This window comes from Macrobrachium nipponense, chromosome 13, assembly GCF_015104395.2.
Source record: "Macrobrachium nipponense isolate FS-2020 chromosome 13, ASM1510439v2, whole genome shotgun sequence".
Lineage (NCBI taxonomy): Eukaryota > Metazoa > Arthropoda > Malacostraca > Decapoda > Palaemonidae > Macrobrachium > Macrobrachium nipponense.
The window spans coordinates 33,507,328-33,528,485 of record NC_087206.1 but is presented as its reverse complement, the minus strand read 5'-3'; the positions used below and the strand labels follow the sequence as shown (position 1 = coordinate 33,528,485).

General features: G+C 39.3%; 2 protein-coding genes across 5 annotated transcripts in view; one reads left to right on the top strand and one right to left on the bottom strand.

Moving 5' to 3' along the window:
* Window positions 1–5,534, top strand: part of LOC135225729 (prostaglandin reductase 1-like) — a 394,759-nt gene extending 389,225 nt beyond the window's left edge. For both annotated transcript variants that reach the window (XM_064265110.1, XM_064265109.1), the window contains one exon: window positions 4,324–5,534. In XM_064265110.1, coding sequence (XP_064121180.1) covers window positions 4,324–4,364 — 41 coding nt within the window. In that variant the 3' untranslated portion in view covers window positions 4,365–5,534. The remainder of the gene's footprint in view (window positions 1–4,323) is intronic.
* Window positions 5,535–13,845: 8,311 nt separating this feature from the next.
* LOC135225727 (extracellular serine/threonine protein CG31145-like) overlaps window positions 13,846–21,158 on the bottom strand; it is a 686,301-nt gene continuing 678,988 nt past the window's right edge. For all 3 annotated transcript variants that reach the window (XM_064265107.1, XM_064265106.1, XM_064265108.1), the window contains one exon: window positions 13,846–21,012. In XM_064265107.1, the coding sequence (XP_064121177.1) occupies window positions 20,820–21,012 (193 nt within the window). In that variant the 3' untranslated portion in view covers window positions 13,846–20,819. The remainder of the gene's footprint in view (window positions 21,013–21,158) is intronic.

The following is a 21,158-nucleotide window of genomic DNA, read 5'->3' as shown; positions in this document are numbered from 1 at the left end:
CTGGGGAGCCTCATTGTTGATGGGCGGGTTGACCACCACGCCCTCCTCTGAACTGCTTGCTCCTTGTCGCCCTTCCTGCGCCACGCTGGCGAAAGTAGCCTCTCACCCTACCTCTCGATTGTCTGTTAAAGGGAGGGTAGCCCTGACCTTCATACGTAGGGGTTGAAGGCCGGCGAGAGTGCGTAGGAGGTCGAAGATTGGTGATTGGGAGACAGCAGGAGGATGGGCTGGTTCTGTTTAGAAGTAGCAGGTTGTCCCTGTTGGGTAACCGGGACGGCCTGAACAAATTGCTGCTGTTGCTGGTGTTTCTGGTAAGGCTGGAACCTTTTACCAGACTTCTTTGGTTTCTTACCAGCAGTGGGGACGGATTCTTGCTTCCTCTTGGATGAAATACCCCACCTAGCTCTAAGTGGCTTCTGGTTGAGCCTAGAGCCTCGTGGTGGTACTTCATTTACAGCGGACTCTGGGAAGAGATCCGCTCCCCCCCACTCCCCCACAGCTAGAAGCCAGGAGTCTATTAGGCTCGTGCCTAATAGTACACTCCTGCAGAACGTGCTTTCGGCAATTCCTCCTAGCTTGGAAGAAGTCGAAAGCATCCGTCTGAACCGTCTGAAGCTGGGATTTGGCCAAGATCTTAAACAGAGGTTCCGTGCCATACGAGAGAGCAGCCATCTAACCGTTATGATCAGTGAATTGAGGGAGCCTGCCAAACCTAGTTCGCGCGTCGAACTAAATCCGCCGCCTGAATCAAGGAATCAGGCAGCCTTGGGAGCTTTTCGCCGAAACTGGTCCATGGCGCAGTCCGGTTTGAGCTTACCAAGCGTGAACGTGGCTGGCAAGTTCTCCCACAATTCTCCAAAAGCTGGGAAGAGCGGAGAAGTAGACTCCGCCTCCCTTAGCTGTGGCATGGGCTCATCCTTGAGGACTGCCTGAAGAGTCGTCTCTACTATTTTTGTAGCGAACGGAAGAGAAGCCTCCTCTTCCGTCGCAAAAATAGTGAAAGGACTCTTATAGGCCTGGAGCTTGGTGTTTGTGGCACTCCCAGTCCTCAAGGCAGTGAACCCATTCACGTTGGGCATGATCCCTACTGTAGAGAACATTCTCCCTAGAAGATCTTGTCTTCCCTAGTAAGAGCCGCTACGGTCAGCCTAGCATAGCCGATGAAAGCTGCGTCAAACCCGGAGGATAAAACTCGAAGTCCTCAATCCTTCGAGTTCCACACTCTCCATGGGTTTCTCCATAGAGAAAGCTGGTAGTGAATCGTATGGCGGAAGCTGGAAAATACCAGCACTGTCACTGGAGAGACTGGAAGGGGGACCTGAGAGAGCCCAGCTACTCGGTCTCATTCTCTCTAACTCTGTTAGAGAGATCTTGGATGGACTGGCCCGATTGAGACAGAGTGCTCGACAGTTGTGCGAACATCTTGCTCAAATTTCGTCCCAGGGCGGCAGACTTGGGAGCCGACCATCTCGCCCACCTGTTGCATCACCACTGCTGAGAAAGCAGTGGGATCAAAGGTGCTGGGTCCCGCTCCTCCCACCGGCGTTACCGGAGTGGATGCGGTGGGGAGCCGGAGAAGGCATTGGCTCGGCGGGAGCGCGAGCCTTCTCCTTAGAAGACTTGCTTCTAGAGCTCTTCGAGTAAGAAGAGCTCGGCTTTGGCCTTCACCGCGTCAGCGTAAGAAGTCGAAGACTTCTTAGCCGAAGAAGACGAAGAGACTTCTTAGAAGTCGTCTTAACTAAGGTCTTCGGTCTCTCTGTCCCTTCACCTTTGGGGGTACAGAGAGCGCGGGAGAGCGGGTAGGGATCTCAGATCCCACAAAGCCTTGGAAAGAAGCGCTTGAAGAAGGGACACAGGAAGAAGATCCAGGAGCGCCCAAGGAAAGACCTTGGGCGCCCGACACACCTACCTCAACCAACAAATCCTCTGCCCCTACCGCCATAGGCTCAATGTTGAGGTCCAGGTAGCGACGTCCGGGACGACTCCTGTGTGGCTACGACCCCGAAAGATTGCTGCATTTCTTGCTGGATGGAGGCTATGAGAGGGGCTGCGGACAAGGGGTCAACATAACCCTGTTGACTTGCCCGCGGGGAAGATCTGGACGGCCAGCTTCTTGTCTAGGACGTAGGCTGGCCTTTGGCGGCGTTCTTCCGAAGCCGCCTACCCACGCTTTCAGGGTAGCCAGGGCGACCTCCCTCACACCAGCAGCCTGAAAGAAAAAGGTGAGATGAGCTTCTAATGGCGGAACGGGGTTAACAAACTTATGTCTAAGAGTTGTTAGTAAAATGATAAAGAAGTCTATAACTCGACTACCCCCTCCACCAGCTGACTGACTAGGTCGTAGCAGATGGCGCAGGCTTCCGGGTGCCAGACGATCATCTCGTTGTACGGCGTGGCACATGGAGCGTGAGACCTGCACTCATCGTGGCCGCAGGGGTCGTACAACGTCGCGTTGCATCCCAGGACCTGACAGTTGGTAGCCTGTAAGTGGAAAGATACATAAGTATCAGGAGAACACTTACAGCCTAACAGTTGCTCGCTGGTGCCGGAGCGGAGAAAGTTAGATTAAACCAAGAGCCCCGCCATAATACGTGTGGTAGAAAATGGTTGGTTGTCCTAGGCTATTGCTCCGCTGGCGGCGGAGACAAGAGATAGAATCCAACCAGGTGTGGGTGGTAAAAGGAAACCAACGACGGATAATGGCGGGGATGGTAAACATATGAATAATAAAATTAAACAAATCATCGTAAAATTAGGTATATCCTTAAAAATAACAATAATATCAAACCTTTCTCCACCCGTCTACTAGAAGAGTGCCCGGGTAAGAAGCAAGCTCCCTTCCGGTAGCGGGGAGAGATGTAAGGATATAGTAGGCAAGCAACCGACCACTAGAAGTGACCACCCCCGCCCGCTGGCGGAGCCAGTAATCTATAATCGTTATAGAAAGGGAAGGTGGCTGAGCAACAGGGAAGGGGGGGGAGGGTCTCGGCGTAACACGGCGGGAGAGAGAGAGGGGGGGGGGGTGGCCTACTCTCCCGTCTCAACAACTACCCGCTCGGAGACCCGGTACCCTATGAGTGGTCGCCCTATACCCCCCGCTGGGAGGAACCCCCTGGCCACCTCAGAGAGAGAGGGAGGAAGGCAACTGAGGTTGTCATGACAACCAAGGGGTCCCCAGCGCCTCCCTATACCTGGTAGGGAGGGAAGGAAGGGGGAGGGGAAGGTGCGATGGAACACGTGACCGCAAGTGGCCTAAGCCGCGAGCAACACAACCGTGGGAAGGCCACGTGAACCAGGCTGTACCAATACATGGGACATGCACCTAGGCTAGCCTAACACCCTAAATAGAATAAATTTACATCGTAAAGATGGAAAAGACACTTTTAGTTGAAGAAAAAGAAGCCAGGAGGAGGCTAACTGTTCCGAGGAACAGAAGCCTACTCGGAGCCAGCGATAGCCGATGAAGAGCAAGAGCCGGGATGCTGGGCTGGAACATAGAATAGCCCTAAATACCAAACTAAGAGAAATGGTAAAGGGGCTAACCTAGCTAAAACTCGATGTAAAAAACGATGAACGTAAAATAGAAAGCCCATAAGTATAAGAAGTCCCAGTATGGAGGACCGGGAATTCTTAACGAGGCAGCATGGCGCCGCCACGAGACAACCGGGAAACCGTATATGGACCTATTAGAAGGAAAAATAACTGGTTCCCGGAGGACAAAAATACAGTAAAACATTACTTATGAGGCACTTAACTTAGCCGTTGCGATGGCAGAACGTTCCATGATGAATGGTGATAAAATTCCTCGTAAATAGCACAAGCACAAAGAGAATGCGTCCGAACGCTGGCGCTAATTATTAAGGATGTCCGCTAGGGGCGCTGTTGTCCGTGGCGTCCTCTAGTAGTAGTAGTAGCGGCCGCATCACCTGTTGGTATCAGCTCTCTCTTGTGGGGATTCTGATTGGAAGTTCTAATTGGTGAATGTCTCGTGGTAGTGTTCCCACTCGCCCCTATTGCCATACCGACACTTCTTTTTAAGAGTGAGCGAGTCAGTTTTACTGACATTTCTTAATTTTGTTTTTCTCTGGTAATTTTAGATTAAATTTTACCTAGAAAGAATGATATTAAGGATCCTTTCATAGGCCGACACGAGCTGAGCCCAGAAATGATTTTATGCACTATTTTCTTATTAAAGTAATTTAAGAGGCAGAGTTTATTTGTACATTGAGTTGAAAAATTATAACATTAAAATTTGCATTACATGTCATTCACTAAACCAGAATAAAAGACTTTTCTTGTATCAGTTTGTCAATCTCTTTTCAGGAAAAAATCAAATACAGAGAAACCATAACAGATGGATTTGACAAAGTGCCTGATGCTTTTATTGGACTCTTTTCTGGTGAAAATATAGGAAAGGCAGTTGTAAAGGTTTAGTATGACTTTTGTATTTTCATAAGAGAGTTTACAAAATATTAGCCCCTCTAGTCTAAGAAAGAGCTGCTTTTATACTGTTATGGACTGATAATCTAAAATCTCTACGCTGTATTAATTACATTTGCACTAAGTTTAGGTTGCTCATGAAGATTTGTTTACTAAATTATACCTCTTGAATTGGTGTTTTTCCATAGACATGTAATTTTTCTTCAGTCATGTTAGCATTATTGTTAGAATGAATGCTAGTTCTTTAGGTGACCTATATTGGGAGATGAATTGGGTAATTAATTTTAATTTCCCATGTTCAGAATGATTTCATCTTTTATATGTAAATGATTATGGTATGAACCGATTTATGTCTAGTCCAAAGTGTGTTTTTTTTCTAATTTTTGGTATATGTAGGTGCTAATAATAATCTGCATAATGTGCAGATTGATTTTTGCTTAATGTTATTCCCATATGTTGCATTTTATGTAATGGTTTTGCCTGTACATGTTATCCATTCCTTTTTGCCACCTCTCACAGCTGTTTAACTTTAATAATATCTAATAGCTCCATTTTCATTTATCATTTTAGAATAAATGAATCTGAATGAGTTTTATGTTGATGTGATGTCATGATTTAATAAAATTTCAGGAGTTCAAATAACCCTCCACGATTCCTGGTCAGTCACAAAATTCATCTGTGGCATTTCACACTGACTGCTTATAGGAGCAATTCACTGCAAATTCATTTTACATGATGTAATTTTATTTGTATTGGTGGTAGTCAGCATCTCAAGGATTGATTTCTAAGAAGGCAGGCCGTCATCATAATCTCAAAAGGTTATTTAGTGAAGCTATTTGTGATTTAATTCAGAATTTGTTGTATTTCATGTAAAAGACTAAAACTTCTCACATTTTGTGTTGTTTACACTTCTTCCATTTCTACTTGATCATTTTTGTGTAGGCTTGACTACTGTAACACTTATAAGACTGTGACTCACTCAACTCCTTGTATGTATAGTTGAAAGTGGTTAAACTCTCTCTCTCTCTCTCTCTCTCTCTCTCTCTCTCTCTCTCTCTCTCTCTCTCTCTCTCTCTCTCTCTCCCCAATGACAAGACATAATAACCATTTTAAGTGTATTAAAGATATAAGTAGTAAGTAAGCAACTTGTTAGCTAAATCACATTTTAAATAAAGCTGCCAAAGACTTGAGCTGAAACACATTTTGATCAAAGATTCATATTGCTAAACAGTCATTCACCATCAGCCCAGTTTGATTAAGCAGACTTTGAGCTGGAACACATTTTGATTAAAGCTTCCTATTACTAAATGGTCATTCAATATCAGTCGTAATTTGATGCAGCAGACTTGTGAGCTGAAACTTATTTTGATTAAAGTTCATATTGCTAAACATTCATTCACTATCAGTCCAAATGAGATGCAACAGAATTTTTGAATCATTGAGTTTGAACTTAAAACTAAATGTCAGCAACTTTTTCAAGAAAACTTAAAACTAAATGTCAGCAACTTTTTCAAGAATCTATGGGTAACTTTTGAGAATAAATTAACGTATGAGAAGCACATACCCTTGTTTTTCATTGTCGAATCTCATAATTAAGCTATTGTATTTAAATATCTAAACGTTTTAACTTTTTTCTTCCTTGTTTTAAGTAGTACGTATTGTTCTCTTAATGTGGTCTTCCACTGCTGACTTCCTTTTTTTAAGTAGTACTGGTCTCTAATGTGGTCGTCCGCTGACTCTATGGCATAGATGTAAAGTGAGTTCATTGTGTTTGTTGTATAAAATGTACTACAATGACAAATATCATCTGAATTCTCTTCACTCTCCTTTACCTGACCTAGGTAATTTTGCTTGCAACACCAGGCAAACTGCTGCTGCAAACAGTGTATCATGTTCTAGTATCAGGTTCTAATACTGCTGAAATTGCTAGGAGTTTTATTTTGGCCACAATTAAAATCTGAAATAATTTGCTTAGAGAAGTTGCAGAAACTTCTGACCTCCAAATATCAAGAAAGGAGCAAATTCATTTCTCCTTTCTGCTGATGTCTTCTAAATTCAGGTGTATCAGGTTATTTTCTGTGTTCCCTTTATTTATGTATTACCTTTTGTTTGAATTTCTATTTCTGCTGGCTGGTTTCTTTGGAGCACTGAATGACCTCATAAGGTCCCATGCTTGGTCTTTGGCTTAAATTTTATATTCCATTCCATTCCTATTTCCCTTTGGAGTCCTCTTGGGTTTATAGTCTGTTGAATGTCCAGAAGGGTTTTCAGCTGAAGACTTTTAAGTAAGAAAAGAAAGAAAGGATTATGTAGACAAATGTTTTCACACTTAGTGCTTAGTGGTTTTGTCTATACTACCAAACATCAGAAACAAAACACAGTAGAATGTATGAAATACAATAGCTCACACTATTCGTACAGTCTTTATTGATGACTAAATCTTCATCCTTGTCTAATAAAACAAGTTGCTTTTCTTTACTTAGTACTGCCTTGTTTTCACTGGTGAATTGTACTATATGGTCAGTAGTGAATGTTATCAGATTAAAACTATCCCATCTCAGCAATTTGAAATTTACAGTAATGGGAGAATGCATTAGATCTCCTTTTAAAATTTAAGTCCTGAAAATTTGGTCTCAGATGGACTTTTTTTATTTAATGAATTTTGGAATCCTTACAAATACATAAAGGAATTAGGGGAATGAAGATTATTATCATCTTAAAGTCACATTTCATGCTTCTCATTGGGCTTACTTGAAGAATGTATTTTCAAATGACAATTGAAAATAGGACAAGATAAAGTTGAATATGTAAGTAGCTGAGAAGAGAACAAAATGGTGAATGAAAGCAAAGCAGAAAGTGATGAAGTTTAGGCTGAAAGGATGCTTCACTGCACCATTAACCCCTTCTTTACGGGTGGGTGAGCAGAATGTATACATTGCGTTCGCTGCCGAACTGAATCTCTCGGTAGTGACTCCAGTTTGGAGGGGTGCCGATCGTTAAAAATATTTGCCAAAAATACACTAATCAAGACAGGCTAATGAAATTATCAGGTATTATTAGCACTATAATAACGCATATTCTCTGTTAGTTTTATCATCCTAACAGGGAAAATAATTATTTTATGAAAAAAAATGTGAAACTCAGTGTCCCTTGTACAAGGGACACTGGTGGTCGGTGAGAAAACTACAGTCTTGAATAGAAATTCGGTCTTACAGGAATGTTGGTATATCGCACCTGGAACATGCACATAAAGTATTATCAAAATAGAACAGTAAATAAGCACGTAATAACAAAAAAAAAAGAGCAAAAACTAAAGCAAAAGCCCCACCCCCCGCCAATAAATATGGAAATCGCAAATTTTATAGTATATCTTTCAAAAATTGGTCGATGTCATTTTGCTACGTTTTCTAAGATTAGTTTCATCACAGAAAACAACTTTAGGGGCATCAGGGGTATCTAAACTAATTTTTCAAGTTTCTTGTCCTCAGAAAAAATCGCTTTTCTCTGTTTTTTTTATATATATAAAGTTACTATAAGGCTTTATTTTTACTTCATTTATCTGGTGTCATATCTTTTACGTATTTGTAAAATGTAATAAGTGAATAATAAATAAATACAGTAAATGATGATACAACTGGTTTTATACTTGGGTAGAAGTATTACATGTTTTACGCTTGTCTGGTTTTGTGATTTTTTTGTTGAGACGGCAGTTCATCTGTCACCTACACACTACTATAAGCAGTAATAATATTTTTTTGGGTTCATCATACGTCTGGCATCGTGTCATACTGTTTATTTTGCTCCAAACTCTTCAAACCGAAATTACAGAATGATTGGAAGTCCCTATCTGAAAAGAGGAGTTTTGGTGGTACTATGCGTACCACCTTTATGCACCCGGTGCGGTGTAGTAGACTTGAATGGTGGTAGGCCCACCTACCTCCAAACAAACTTTCGGTAATGAAGAGGTTAATACTGAATAATGTTTGCTGCATAAGATGCAATGTAAGTTTGTGGGTGAGATGCTAATACAGCAGTCAAAGCTGCAGTTGCCATGACCAGATCAAATATAACTTTTTCTTTCATTGATATTTCTAGTATCTGGCAAACTCATCATCAGTAAATGGCTGAATCTGATAACAAAAAATTAAATCATTAACTTGACAATTGGAATGTGGTAATCTGTTGAAGAAGAGCACCTCATGGATCTAATTTTATCATGTCATTTATTTGTACACAAAAAGTTTGTGCAGTTCATTGTCCTGTAGGGACCAACTAACTGCAGTCTGGGGTCTCTTTAAGTGCAAGTCTTGTCACCAAAGACGATCCCCTCAGGTTTTGACTTAATGACTGGACTCCTGGATGGTAATTTTCAAGGTCTGCAGAGTGAAACTTTCAGAGATGAACCATGGGTTGATTGTAAGGGGTAATCTCTCATGGGAATGGGATGACATCTTGGCAGAGTGAGTCTGCACCTTAGACAGTATAGATAAAGCTTTTGGATTATGTTGTAAAGATGAAAAAGGATGTTGAAACATTTCTTATTCATATATAAAGAGCCCTTGTAGCTGGCTAGTAGTTGAAAAGACCTGTGATAGTACTAACGACATTTTTTTATTCCATTACAAGTTTTAAACAAGAATGAGGAGCCTTGTCTGTTTTAGTAAGCCATAGTGCTGCAGTTGCTTAAGGGTTGCTAGTTAGCCTAACGAGAGTGCTCTGAAGTGTTCCTATTTTCCTTGCTGACTGTGCTTGTGAGTTCCTCCCACCTCCCAGTAGCCAGATATTGTTATACCTGTGCAGTGTATTGTATTTTTTTTTGTTTTTTGAGGGTGAAGAGGTCTTTTCAGTGCTTTCCCTTTGTGGTGTGCAAGCCACATGATTGACCTCTCTGTCTCTTAGTGTTGTGTATCTTGTGCTACAGTGGAGGATAATAAGCCCAAGTTTAGGCATGCAGGGAAAGAGACCATGCAACAAGTGTATATCCCCCTTTGTGGTTGATCTGCAATTAGTGCACACCTCATGTAGAGGAAGAGTGCACAAGAGAAGATAGGTGCAATGGGTCCTTTCTGGGAAGAGATGAAAGAAGACTGCTACCTCTTCTAGGGAGGATACAATGATCCCTTCACTGTTACTCCTTCCATCCCAGCTTGCCCTAGACCAAATACTGCTACACAACTTGCGATGGCATTGCTTCCTTCCTCAGGAAGTGATGAACCCCCTCCATGAGAGATGATCCAGCTTGCGCTTGGCTACTTGGCCAAACAGGTCCAGTCTGGCCAGCTGCTGATCCTCATTCTGAACAACTCGAATCTGCCTATGCCAGAAAGTTTGACCTTGACTTCAGCGATCAGAAGCAGAACTATGACAGCATGGTGGCAGGACTGCTAAACTCCTTGGCTGTTCCCAGGTTGGACAAACTACTACTTCCAATGCCTTTTCAGGCCAAATATTACTTGGGAAAAATGCCCACCTCCATCCCGCGGGTTCGATTCTCGGCCATTCCATTGAGGAGTGAGAGATGTGTATTTCTAGTGATAGAAGTTCACTCTCGACGTGGTTCGGAGGTCACGTAAAGCCGTTGGTACTGTTGCTGAATAACCACTGGTTCCATGCAACGTAAAAACACCATACAAACAAACCCAAGAATTAGAAGCAGCAATCTGAAGGCTGGGGAACAAAGTACCATTTGGCCACTTCAAGCAGCAACCAGTTAAGTTCAGCAGGGGAGAGGCCTTTAATATGGTGAGGACCATAAGCTCCATCTCCTGGTTTGAGATGTACTGGGTAGTGTGGCTTGCTGAGATAATGGTGTAATGATCCCAGAAGATGGCCAGCCCTTAAGATGTACATAGGACCGTCAGGAAAGGCCCCATCTTACATCGTGCGTCAAGTAGGCTAACTGTTGGGGAATGTCATTCTGAGTTGGCTTGAGGCCTAAATCCTCTCAATAGCCCATCAAGAGCTGGCTGTTGTTGCAGTAGTCCGTTGCAGGACTTCTCAAGCTACTCCCTCCAAAGAGACTCCAACAGGCCATCGAGGTCAGGAGGGAGGGGGTTAAGGGATACCCACTTCTCACAAGCTGCCTCCTCCCAAGTTGCCCATCAACAGAGGTGGAAAGGCAGCCCTTCAGTCATTTTACTCAACCCAGCCAGTCCACAATAAGAGAAACTGGCCAGGAAAGAGATGAGGCATATGGTGAAGAGAAGGGACCCTTCTGAGCTGCCACAAACAGGAAGCCTAGAAAACAAATGGATGAAGTGGTTGCATTATAGGGTGGAGGAATGGACAGTAGCAGTCCTTCAGCCCAACAAGAGCCCCTCTGGTGCCTCACCCCATCAACTTCCCATCCCTACAGGAGGAGGTCAAATTGATGCTAAAGGGAGGTGGTGGAGGTTGTGCTGGACAACTCTGCTGTAGTATTTTTTGTCGCCTCTTCCTGGTAGAGAAAATACAGGGTAGGGGAGGGTTGAAGTTGGTGTCTGGTGACATATCTGTTGGCCGTGAACAAGTACCTGCAACAACTGCCCTTCTGAATGGACGCCTCAGTTTCCTGGCATCCATAAAACCCCGCTCACACAGTTGAGCTTTCCCTGACGAACTTTGTTCGATTTGATGTCAGAAGCTGAAAAAATCAGAACCTAATCCACTTCTGCTCAGCTTCTGATGGCACATTGAACAGAGTTCATTGAGCAAAGCTTGACCGTGTGGAGGGGCCTTAAGAGAGGAAGATTCATGATATTGCTGGTACCTACAGGATGCCTACCTCCACACCCTATTCATCCGATCTCCAGGAAGTACCTACGGCTTCAGCTTGTTTTCAAGATGATGGCGTACCAATTCAAGGCGCTCTGCTTCGGAGTAGCAAAGGCATCCATCTGCAAAGTTATTTAGTTGATTGGCCGATCCTCACCTTGTTGGGAGAGAGGAAGCAGAGATAGCGAGTGAGTCATGATGCTAAACAAGTGTCAGATGTTGGGCATTGTGGTGAATCTCCCAGAGTCCAAGTTAGTCGCAAACAAAAATCAAATAGTTAGGCATGATGTCCAAGTTAGAGTTGCAAACTAAAATCAAATACTTAGGCATGATGTAGGACACACAACTGGTTAACCTTTCCCTCGCAATAGGGGGTAGCCAAACTGATGGACATCTCTCTCCACTTCTCTCCAAGACACCCCCACCAGCCAAGAAGCGGCAAATCCTGTTGGTCCACCTAGTCTTCCTTGAGAAACTTGTTCTTGGGTGCAGAGCACAGCTCCAATCCCTCCAATGGCAGATGAAAGATACCTGGTGGTGACTAGAGAAGGACCTGTTACAGCCCATATAAATTACACGGGGATGGTGGGGGGAGTCTAACTAGGTGGCGAGACCCATCCACCCTAAAGTTGGGAGTGCCCCTCTGCAAGTTGCCACCATACATACCAATTCTCCGATGTCTTCCCAAAAAGGGTGGGGTGCACACCTCAGTGGAGTGTGTGTTTCAGGGATGTGGGGCCCCCAGAGAGAGAGAGGAACATAGTCTCCGAAACGAAGAGGTTGTAGCTTGTACTAACAAGCATGAGAGGTCAGCCTCTTGGGACCTGGAACTGTTGGCCAGGTACATTCTAAGGAAAAGTTTCATTGTTGTGAACCAGCTCAGAAGGAGTACCAGGCCATCAGAAGGTAGTGGTCCGCAAACCAGGGAGTAGCAAACAGTTTGATGAATCTGTGGCAGGGCCCCACAATAGACCTGTGCGAGACAGCCACAATGCCAATTTTCTGCAGTATTGTTCCCCCATACCAGACTAGAGGGAGGGCGATGCATGATGCTTTGCAACATCCATGGGACAATATGGATTGTACACGTTTCCTCTGTTCAACCAACTACTAAGGATAAGCTACCAGTCTCAGGGCCTACAGATGACCCTGGTGGTGCCCCTGTGGCTACAGGCCGATTGGTATGTTTATCTGCTGTACCTTCTCATAGACATATAGAGGGAGCCTCAACTGGCCCCGCCTTCTGGCGCTGAAGTTATCATCTAAATGTAGCTGCCCCCCCTTCAAGGTTGGAGGCTATCCAGCAGCTTTTAATATTATTAATTTATTATTCATATGACCCTTATTCATATGTTACAAGCCCACAGGGGCCAAGATTTGAAATTCAAAATTCCAAAGACTATGGTGTTCATTAGAAAGAAGAGAGAGGAGATAAGACGAAGTAGAGAGATCTCACATATTAAAAAAGAAAGATATTTTGCAGCAGCCATCACATACACTCTCAGACCCTCTTTCATTGGCACTACTGGGGGAAGTGAACAGAGTAGTCATGGGTGTTGTCAGAGGGGTCACGACTACTTGAAGACTTCTGTGAAGAAGAAAGTAGACTCCCTGAGGTCTGATAAGGCCCTTTGAGAACTGCCATCAAGGTGTATAGAGCATCCCTTGCACCTGGCTGAGAGGAATAGACCTGTCAAGACTGTGTTCCTCCTGGCACTTCCATCTACCAAGAGGGTCAGGGAGTTGCATGGCCTCTCAATCATAATTACCCACATTAAAGGCTGGTCTTCCTGTCCCTGCAGTTTGTACCAGTTTTTGGCCAAGACCCACGACCCCTTTGTCCCGACCTCGGTTTGAAAGGTTCTCCTCCCCTCCTGAGGGACTTTTTCAGGGGAGACAAGGTATTTCTGTGCCTGGTGTGAGAGCCATAAGATTGTATGTAAGAACAGCCTCCCTGAGACCCAGGTGTAGAAGAAACTTTGTCATTAAGGAAAAAACGGAGTTGGTCTTGAAGAACATTATCTCTTTTCTGGTTGAGGGAAATCATCACAAGGGCTTTTGACTCAGAAAGGGATGCAAGAAACTCCATTTATGAAGCACAGGCATGTATCCTAGAAAAAGTATGAATTACTTGACAAATTTGTAATATTGTTCTGTTCTTTAAAACTGTCTTATGACCTAGGTTCTTTTGGTTTGGCCTCAGTGCCCATGTTCAAGTTTCTTTGTGAGAGATTGCATGGTGAAAAATTATCTTCCAGTTCCTGTAATTCAGTTTTGTTATCTACTAATGTCCTCTTACTCTCAGAGAGTGTATGAAGAATACACAATGCTGGAAAAGTAAGTCATAGAGGCAGGTTGTGGCCCTACAGAATTCTGCGGTCAGATTTTTAGCCAAAAAACCGGGGTGGTTGGAGTTGTTAACCAAACGTTTTTCATAAATTAAAATTTGGCTCCCTAGAGTGTTCAGGGAAGTGGCAGGATGAAATAGGTGGGCATGCACTATTGGTAAATGTAAGGCTGTGGCTTGTATCTTCTTTTCTCAAAAAACATTTTTACAGTGAATGTAATAAGTGTAATACCTCAATACCTGAGAGAACAAGCAAAATGCTGAGCAAACCAGAAAGCTAATTAAAATGGAAAATGAAACACTCATTGGTTGTATATTACTACAGTATATATTTCATTTTTTACATCTCCATCTCACAACCAATCATACAGACTAGAGCAAAATAAATTTTTTTATTAATTTACAAATTCCTAAACCCTTCTCTTGCAAGTTAACTCCCAAGATAATTAAATTCTTAACAAATTGCATTGGAAAATATAAAATGAGGAACTTGAAGAAAAGTGTGAGAAGTCGAAGAAAAAACAGCAGTGTGAAGATTGTATGATTAAAAAACAAAGGAGCAGTGTTATTATTTTAAGCTCTGTCACACGGGCTTCTCTGTTCCACAGATTTTAAAAAATCTGAAAATCATATAAAAATATAAAGTTTTCACAAAGGACAGAAAACATCAAATTTGCACACAAGCTCTACAATGTAAGTCTGGGAATATACTACAACAGAAGATTGATTAATGATCTCAGTGCTTTCAAATTTGTCTTTGGGTAGTTTTTCCTTTAATATGTAATGATAGCTATTCTTTTAAATTTTATTACTAGACACTGATTCTCTTGAGAGATGTAGTCGACATCACTTTCAGTAATCCTTTTAGTATAAGCTACCCTTTGCAATGTTGATGGGTAATATAATAAATTACAGTGAAACTACAACATGCTGGCTATTCTTTTGGCAGATTTAGTTTATCACAAAGCTTTAGTCTCTGGTTTAAGGCCGATTTTTTGTGAAAAGTAAAACTTATTTGCGTATTGTTTTTGCAAGAAATAGTGTTATCTAAATAAACCAAATTTTCCCCCTCTATAGGTTTTTAAAATAACATCATCATAAACATCTTGTTCTCCTTGTAATTGGTATGGCAGTACTTACAGTAGCATAGATACCAGGAATAAGAAAAAGGTTACTCTACATGTACAATATTTTCCAGCATTTATATAACATGAGCCACAAGATACTCAAGGTAGTATAAATTTTTCTTAGCAAGCTCCCTTAAGTTGAATGTACTTTTATTTTTCCATCATATTGTGCAAGTAAAACAATATTGTTACTGAAGCCCAGGTTACATTATAATTTACCTTACCAATCATAATTCTTGAAAATTTAGAATGTATTTTTTACCTGAAATAAATGATAGGAATTCAAAGATTTTCTTCATAAATCAATAGTAGCTATAATGAATACAGAAATTGTATGTAAATTTCTTTCACGCATTCATGCAAATGTGCGATCAACAAAAAGCTTACCCATGCACAAGAACAAGTTTTTTGAACTACTGCCTAGCCTTGGCAGTTCCTGTGCATATTACCAAGTAATTAAGAGTAAAGGAAAAAACTCTAAATCTTTGTAATTTTGGATAAAACAAAACTATAAAAAAGGATTTGTCAGAGTTCTACTTAATCATTTACAAAGGTAATTAATATAAATTTATACAAGGTAATTTTTAAAGACTAATAATGGCCCATGAAAGCCTCTCATAGATGGGAAAAGTTTTCTTAAGACTGCTCTTGTTTGTATAGCAACCAGCATTATGAAACTTTATTAATTTTCAGAAATTTACCTTGAAAGAGTTTCATTCACATAGCAGAATTTTCTGTTATTGTAATTTAGTTATACTGATAACATTTTCGGACAGACAGCATGACTCTTAGTTCTAATACTTATCTCAAGTACTACTACTACTCAGTATGAAGTTGCAACCTTTGAATTATAAATAGTGATTACAAACTGTTGCCATAAAAGAATGTATGAAAACTGAATCATTAAATACAAAGAGAACTGGAAAATTTGTATAATGTTTTTGCAAACTAATTTGGATACAGTATTAAAAATCCAAAATCAGAGAGTTTTTACCCATTTCAACATATGCTTTTATCTTCAGGTTTCATCACTGGCTTCATATTTAATGATGCCTATTTGACCTAATGTTTTACTGAAGTATAAGATCTTTCTTCAATAACACAACTTGTTAATTGACCTACAGACTGTAGTAATTAGCTGAATTCTTATATAATACTTTTTAAACATGACACCTAGGTACCCTGTGTTATCCAATAATGCTAAAAGAAGCATTAATGAGTTTTATTGGTGATGTTCACAATATCATCACTGTGGTTATTCAAAGATGTCTACTTGCTTTTTAAACATCCAGAATTACATTGTAAGCAATGTAGCTAGTCAAGTGTTATAGTAATAGAGTAAAACTTTCCATAAATATATCCTGTGTCCCTGTGAATTTTTATTACCCACTCCACTGTTGGAAAGAAGGAACACGAATAACTGCATTTCCCCTTTATGTAAGATTAACTAATACAGTACATCAGTACATGGTGTCGTATGGAAGACTGACTTAAGGAGGGAAAGGGGAGGCCTGGTGGCAACACTTTCTATCGCACCTGTCAACTATAAATGCACATCAAATACCATGCAATTCTCAGTTTCCATAACTTTAATCACTACATTTTATAACTTTACTGAATGTGCTTTCTGTTGAATTTAGAAACAAAAGAACCACTCCACATTGAACACATCTACACAATACAGCACAATACTTGCACATTCCTAAGTAAAGTGAAATTCGATTAGTCTTTTAACATATTTAAAACATGTCAAGTGATTGGCAAATGTCTAACATCTTTCAGAATTTTAAATCAATCTGAACATAAGTGAAAAACCCTGAAAGCAAGATTTTAGTTATTTACACTAAATTTTATACAGAAGTTATGGAGTTACTTTCCACCAAAACTTACAAAAACAACAAACCACTTGAATGATAAATTAAAGCTATCACAAAATGTTATTAACTTATAAAAAATGAAAGACAAAAAGCTAAGTGTTCTGCCTTACATATGCACAACTAAGCCTTCTTACACAGTCCTAACTGCTGCTCATGATAATTGGTAAAGATAGAGTCCTCTTTTCCTAGAAATTATTTTCAAGCTCTGGTTGTTGTATTAATTCTATAATATTAAGGATAACTTTTCAATTACTGATTAGTAAATGGTACGAGTACTTGCATGCAGCCATCACTTTGTTCTAATTTAATATTTTTCCTTCGAAAGTGGTATACTAAAATACATTATAAAGATTTAAAATGACAGGTAAATGAGAGAGAATTATGAAATATTTTCCATGGCATTTGATGGCTATAAATTAGTACTAACAAATAAGTGAAGACATTTTCACCCAGATTTGTTATCATGTTAATGTCATGAATTTTCAGCATTATGTTTATGCAAGATATTTAATGCCAAAAAATATATTAAGAAGAGCAGTCAGATTTGGTTGTGTAAAAAGACTGGTTATCAGAAATTAACAAAATCTTGGTTTCAATAAGAAAGATGTGTTCTTAAACACACAGGAGCAATTTTTATAAATTCAGAAATGCAATTGCACCACATAATTACCATACCTACATATAAGTGCAAGGAAAGCTTGTACACATCTTTACATACTATACCATATAGTACATAAAATAATTATATGTAATACATGAGAGCTTGGCACTTTATATTTAACAGCTACAATTTTGAAAAGTTACATCACAAAGTTTTCTAATACATTTAAGCTGTTTCATTAAACCTAAGTCAAAAATTTATTCATAGTTAATGGTTTAAGGAAAGTAAAATCTTTTTATCACAGCCCTTGTTGCCTAGGACACTGCTTTAAATACAGAAGTTGTCCTGCATTTAACACATACAGGTTCAACATTACTTACTACCCTAAGATAATGTCTATCTTGGTGATAGAGTTCAACACCCAGGCTTACTGCACAGTGACTCGCACGTACAGTTTTTCTTATAGAATTTGATAACCAATATTTCTTTGTGTGTAAAAATCTACATGCAAATATAACACTTAGATGTAATTTCTTAAACTAAACTCTGGGTTTATTGTGCAATGTGGAAACTATGCAAAACAAACAAATATAACTACTGATTTTATAGTTAAGAGAACAACTTTAGCAAGAATTAAGTTTTTTTATATCACAAAATATTACCTATGCAAAATGTAAATAATTTTCAAGTTGTCATTTGTTAACAATATGGTCTAAAATATGAGTAATGCAAGATTCAAGCTGTTAAACAGCATTTCTCAACTTTGTGCAAGTCGCTATGCTGTACTTTTATATGCATCTTTAGCAGTAATTATAACCTACTACAGTATTATGTACAGTCTGTGGTAGAATGTTTCAGTATGTTTGTTCAGAACCATATTACTATGAAGATAATGCATATAAAAATATATGGCATTTGGACCACATTTCCTTAGGTTGCAGTTTAACACATTGTCACATGTGGAATAACTGGACATAACCTACCTCCAAATAACATAATGCATATTAGGAATGTCATTACATGATGCTTCCAATGAAATAAATGTGTAGAAATTCTATGCATGTTACATACATAAATTAGTTAACAGAAAATACTAAAGATTTGCTTTTTTTATGTCATTAGAGCTTTAATAAACATTCACATGTCTCAATTTTTTTCCTACAGTTCACAAAGCCAATGCAAACTGATATGGTGTAATGCATTACATATTTCAGATGATTGGTAGATCACCATTTATGCAGTGCAATAATGGAATGTACTTCAGTTTCAACATAACACTCAAGTATATATATATAGCCGAGCAGCTTTCAAACTTCACAACTGACTTAATACTTATAAACAGTTTAATTTACAAAAAAATGTAAGTGTGTAGGCAATAAATTTCATTTTCATGCATGAAGAGATATTGGTATTTTAAATATAATTTAAAAATTCATATTAGAAACCATTTCATTTAGGATTACGTACTTCCCTATTGGATACAGTACTATACTCAATATCTGCTTTTAAAATTATTTCAGATAATCAAAATGACCCGACTACAGATTTTTTAAATAACATATCACAGTGTACCAATAAATCTAGGTCTGCCAAAATAACAGTACTGTATACACAATATCTGAAATAGCAGCCTATTGGGTTAAGGAAAGCTCAATTTCACTGGAATTTCAGTACCATAAAATAAGTTGAATCAGATGCATAACACTTAGTATCCAGTAAAAAGGAAATAAAATATGCCATGTAGTGACAGCTTGTTAGAAAATAGTGCTCAAGAGAGAATGAAAAAACAAACAGCAATGGCTGTTAACTGTGACAAACATCACCTCTGGGGTCAACTTTCAACCAACAGCTTCAGCCTTCTTTTAGTGAAAGGAAGGCAGGGGGGAAAAAATTTCGTTTTTGCAATGCATTTTCATACAAAATTTTTTGCAATATAAAGAAAAGTTCTTATAATCTAAAGGTAATGTACCCATTTAATTTTTTCTTTTTAGGTCCATAAAATAATTTTACACTTAAACTGTGTACACACACAAAATTAAAATACTAAATTCCCTTTCATACAGCCAACAATATCGTGAACATACTAGTTCTTTACCGAGTGCAACAATAAATAAGCAGTTAACACAACTATAAAAAAATACAATTTTCCAAATGTCTTTCATTAAAATTGTCAAAACAATTTATGCAATTCTGTACAATGATTTCAAAATTATAAATATTTCTCTTTATTTACATACAGTCTTCTCTGCTACAGCCAAACAATTCAGTTTCAAAACTAAAACAGAACACTGCAGCCAGAAAATGAATTGTGTGTCTGCCAGTTCTGAAATGTGGTTGCTGTCATATATTGTACTACTTCACATATATAGTATGTAGTATACTATATATATAATATAGAACACTTAGGTATTAAGTTTTTAGTGTTTGTTAATAAAATAAAACTATTCTTTAAAAGTGAAATTCACTGGTTCACAAACAAGTCTTCCAGAACACAACTTAACTTTTATGAAATTGGCAGATATCTATTACCAATTCTGTATCTGTTAATAATTCAAAAATATACTAGGTAGAGCTACTTTTATTTATATATGATCAAATACCTTGAGATTATGGATTCTTGATAAAATCACAGTACATATATGTATCTGCAAACTGAATTTTGTTAAAACAACTTCCGTTATTTTACATTTAAGGTAAAACGAGGTATATTTGTATTCCAACTTCATAATAGTCTGTTATAGCAGAATGGACTGTATACTACTACCTATAGAATTTTATAAAACTTGGCTTTTTTTTTTTTATTTTACACGATATCTAACTGCTAAACAAAGGTACCTGTAGAGGCTAACAAGTCAGTCACTTTACTGTACTGTATTTTCAGTTTGGCTGACATTAAGCATTATGCTATATGCATTAAATTAGCACCTGTATAAATGTGCACCACTACATGAACTACACCTTCATTTTCACTCATGAGCCATGTACAATAATTATTTCATGGAAGGCTGTTTCTAATAATTTTATCACATTTTACCGTTTCTTGCTGTTAACTTGACATGTTAAATTCAGCAAGTTAATATTAAGACTCCTGGGTAAATTTAAACCAATAGGTGTAACTGGATTTGGTATATATGTACCAATATATGCCTGCAAATAAAGAATGCTACCAACAAGTCATGAACAACTCTTCAGTTTTCTGGACTATATTCATTTTTTGTTGAGTTGGACTTCTTAGTAATTACTTGATGCAGTACGTATGAGCATCCTTCCAGTCAGAATTTAGAGCTGACCCCACCACACCCTGAAAGAGCTACACCCATCACCTAAAGCATACACTTAAACGTTTAACACAATTAGCCATTAAGATATACAATTCCAATGTAGAATCTGCAATGCACTGAATTTTGCACTTCCCATCATGTCTGGTTCCTTGTGCACTGATACAAAGCATTTTTCCATGTACTAAGCCATTATGCACTACACCAGGATAAAGCTGGTCAGCGTATTGCATACAGAGTTATGCAAAGCGTTTTTTATACTACACTGGTGTACACATTTCACTGTCACTGAACAATTCAGTGCAAAGTGTTCTGGATCTACATCAGACTATTCATGTAATAGTCATGTACAATGGTACATGGTATTTGCCACAAATATTAACCTAAGATGGTTAGCTAATGGAAATCATTCACTATTACATGTAAAGGATCCTGAGCCTTCTCCACACACTCTCGCACTATTTGAAGAACAATGTTCACTCTTCGGTCCAAAGCCACCAAATGAGGCTCCCAAAGGATAGGGGTGATTGGATCAACACTCATAGAAGACCTCATGGCATCACTCAGGTGCTGCGGGCCACGATGGAACCTGCAATAAAAAAAAGATTAAAAAATCTACTTGGAGTTCAGATTACATTTTAAAGCTACAAATGTATGAGCTGAAACAAAAATTAAAAATACTGGACTGACTGCTAATCATGCATAGACAAACGATCAACAACATCACCTTTTATT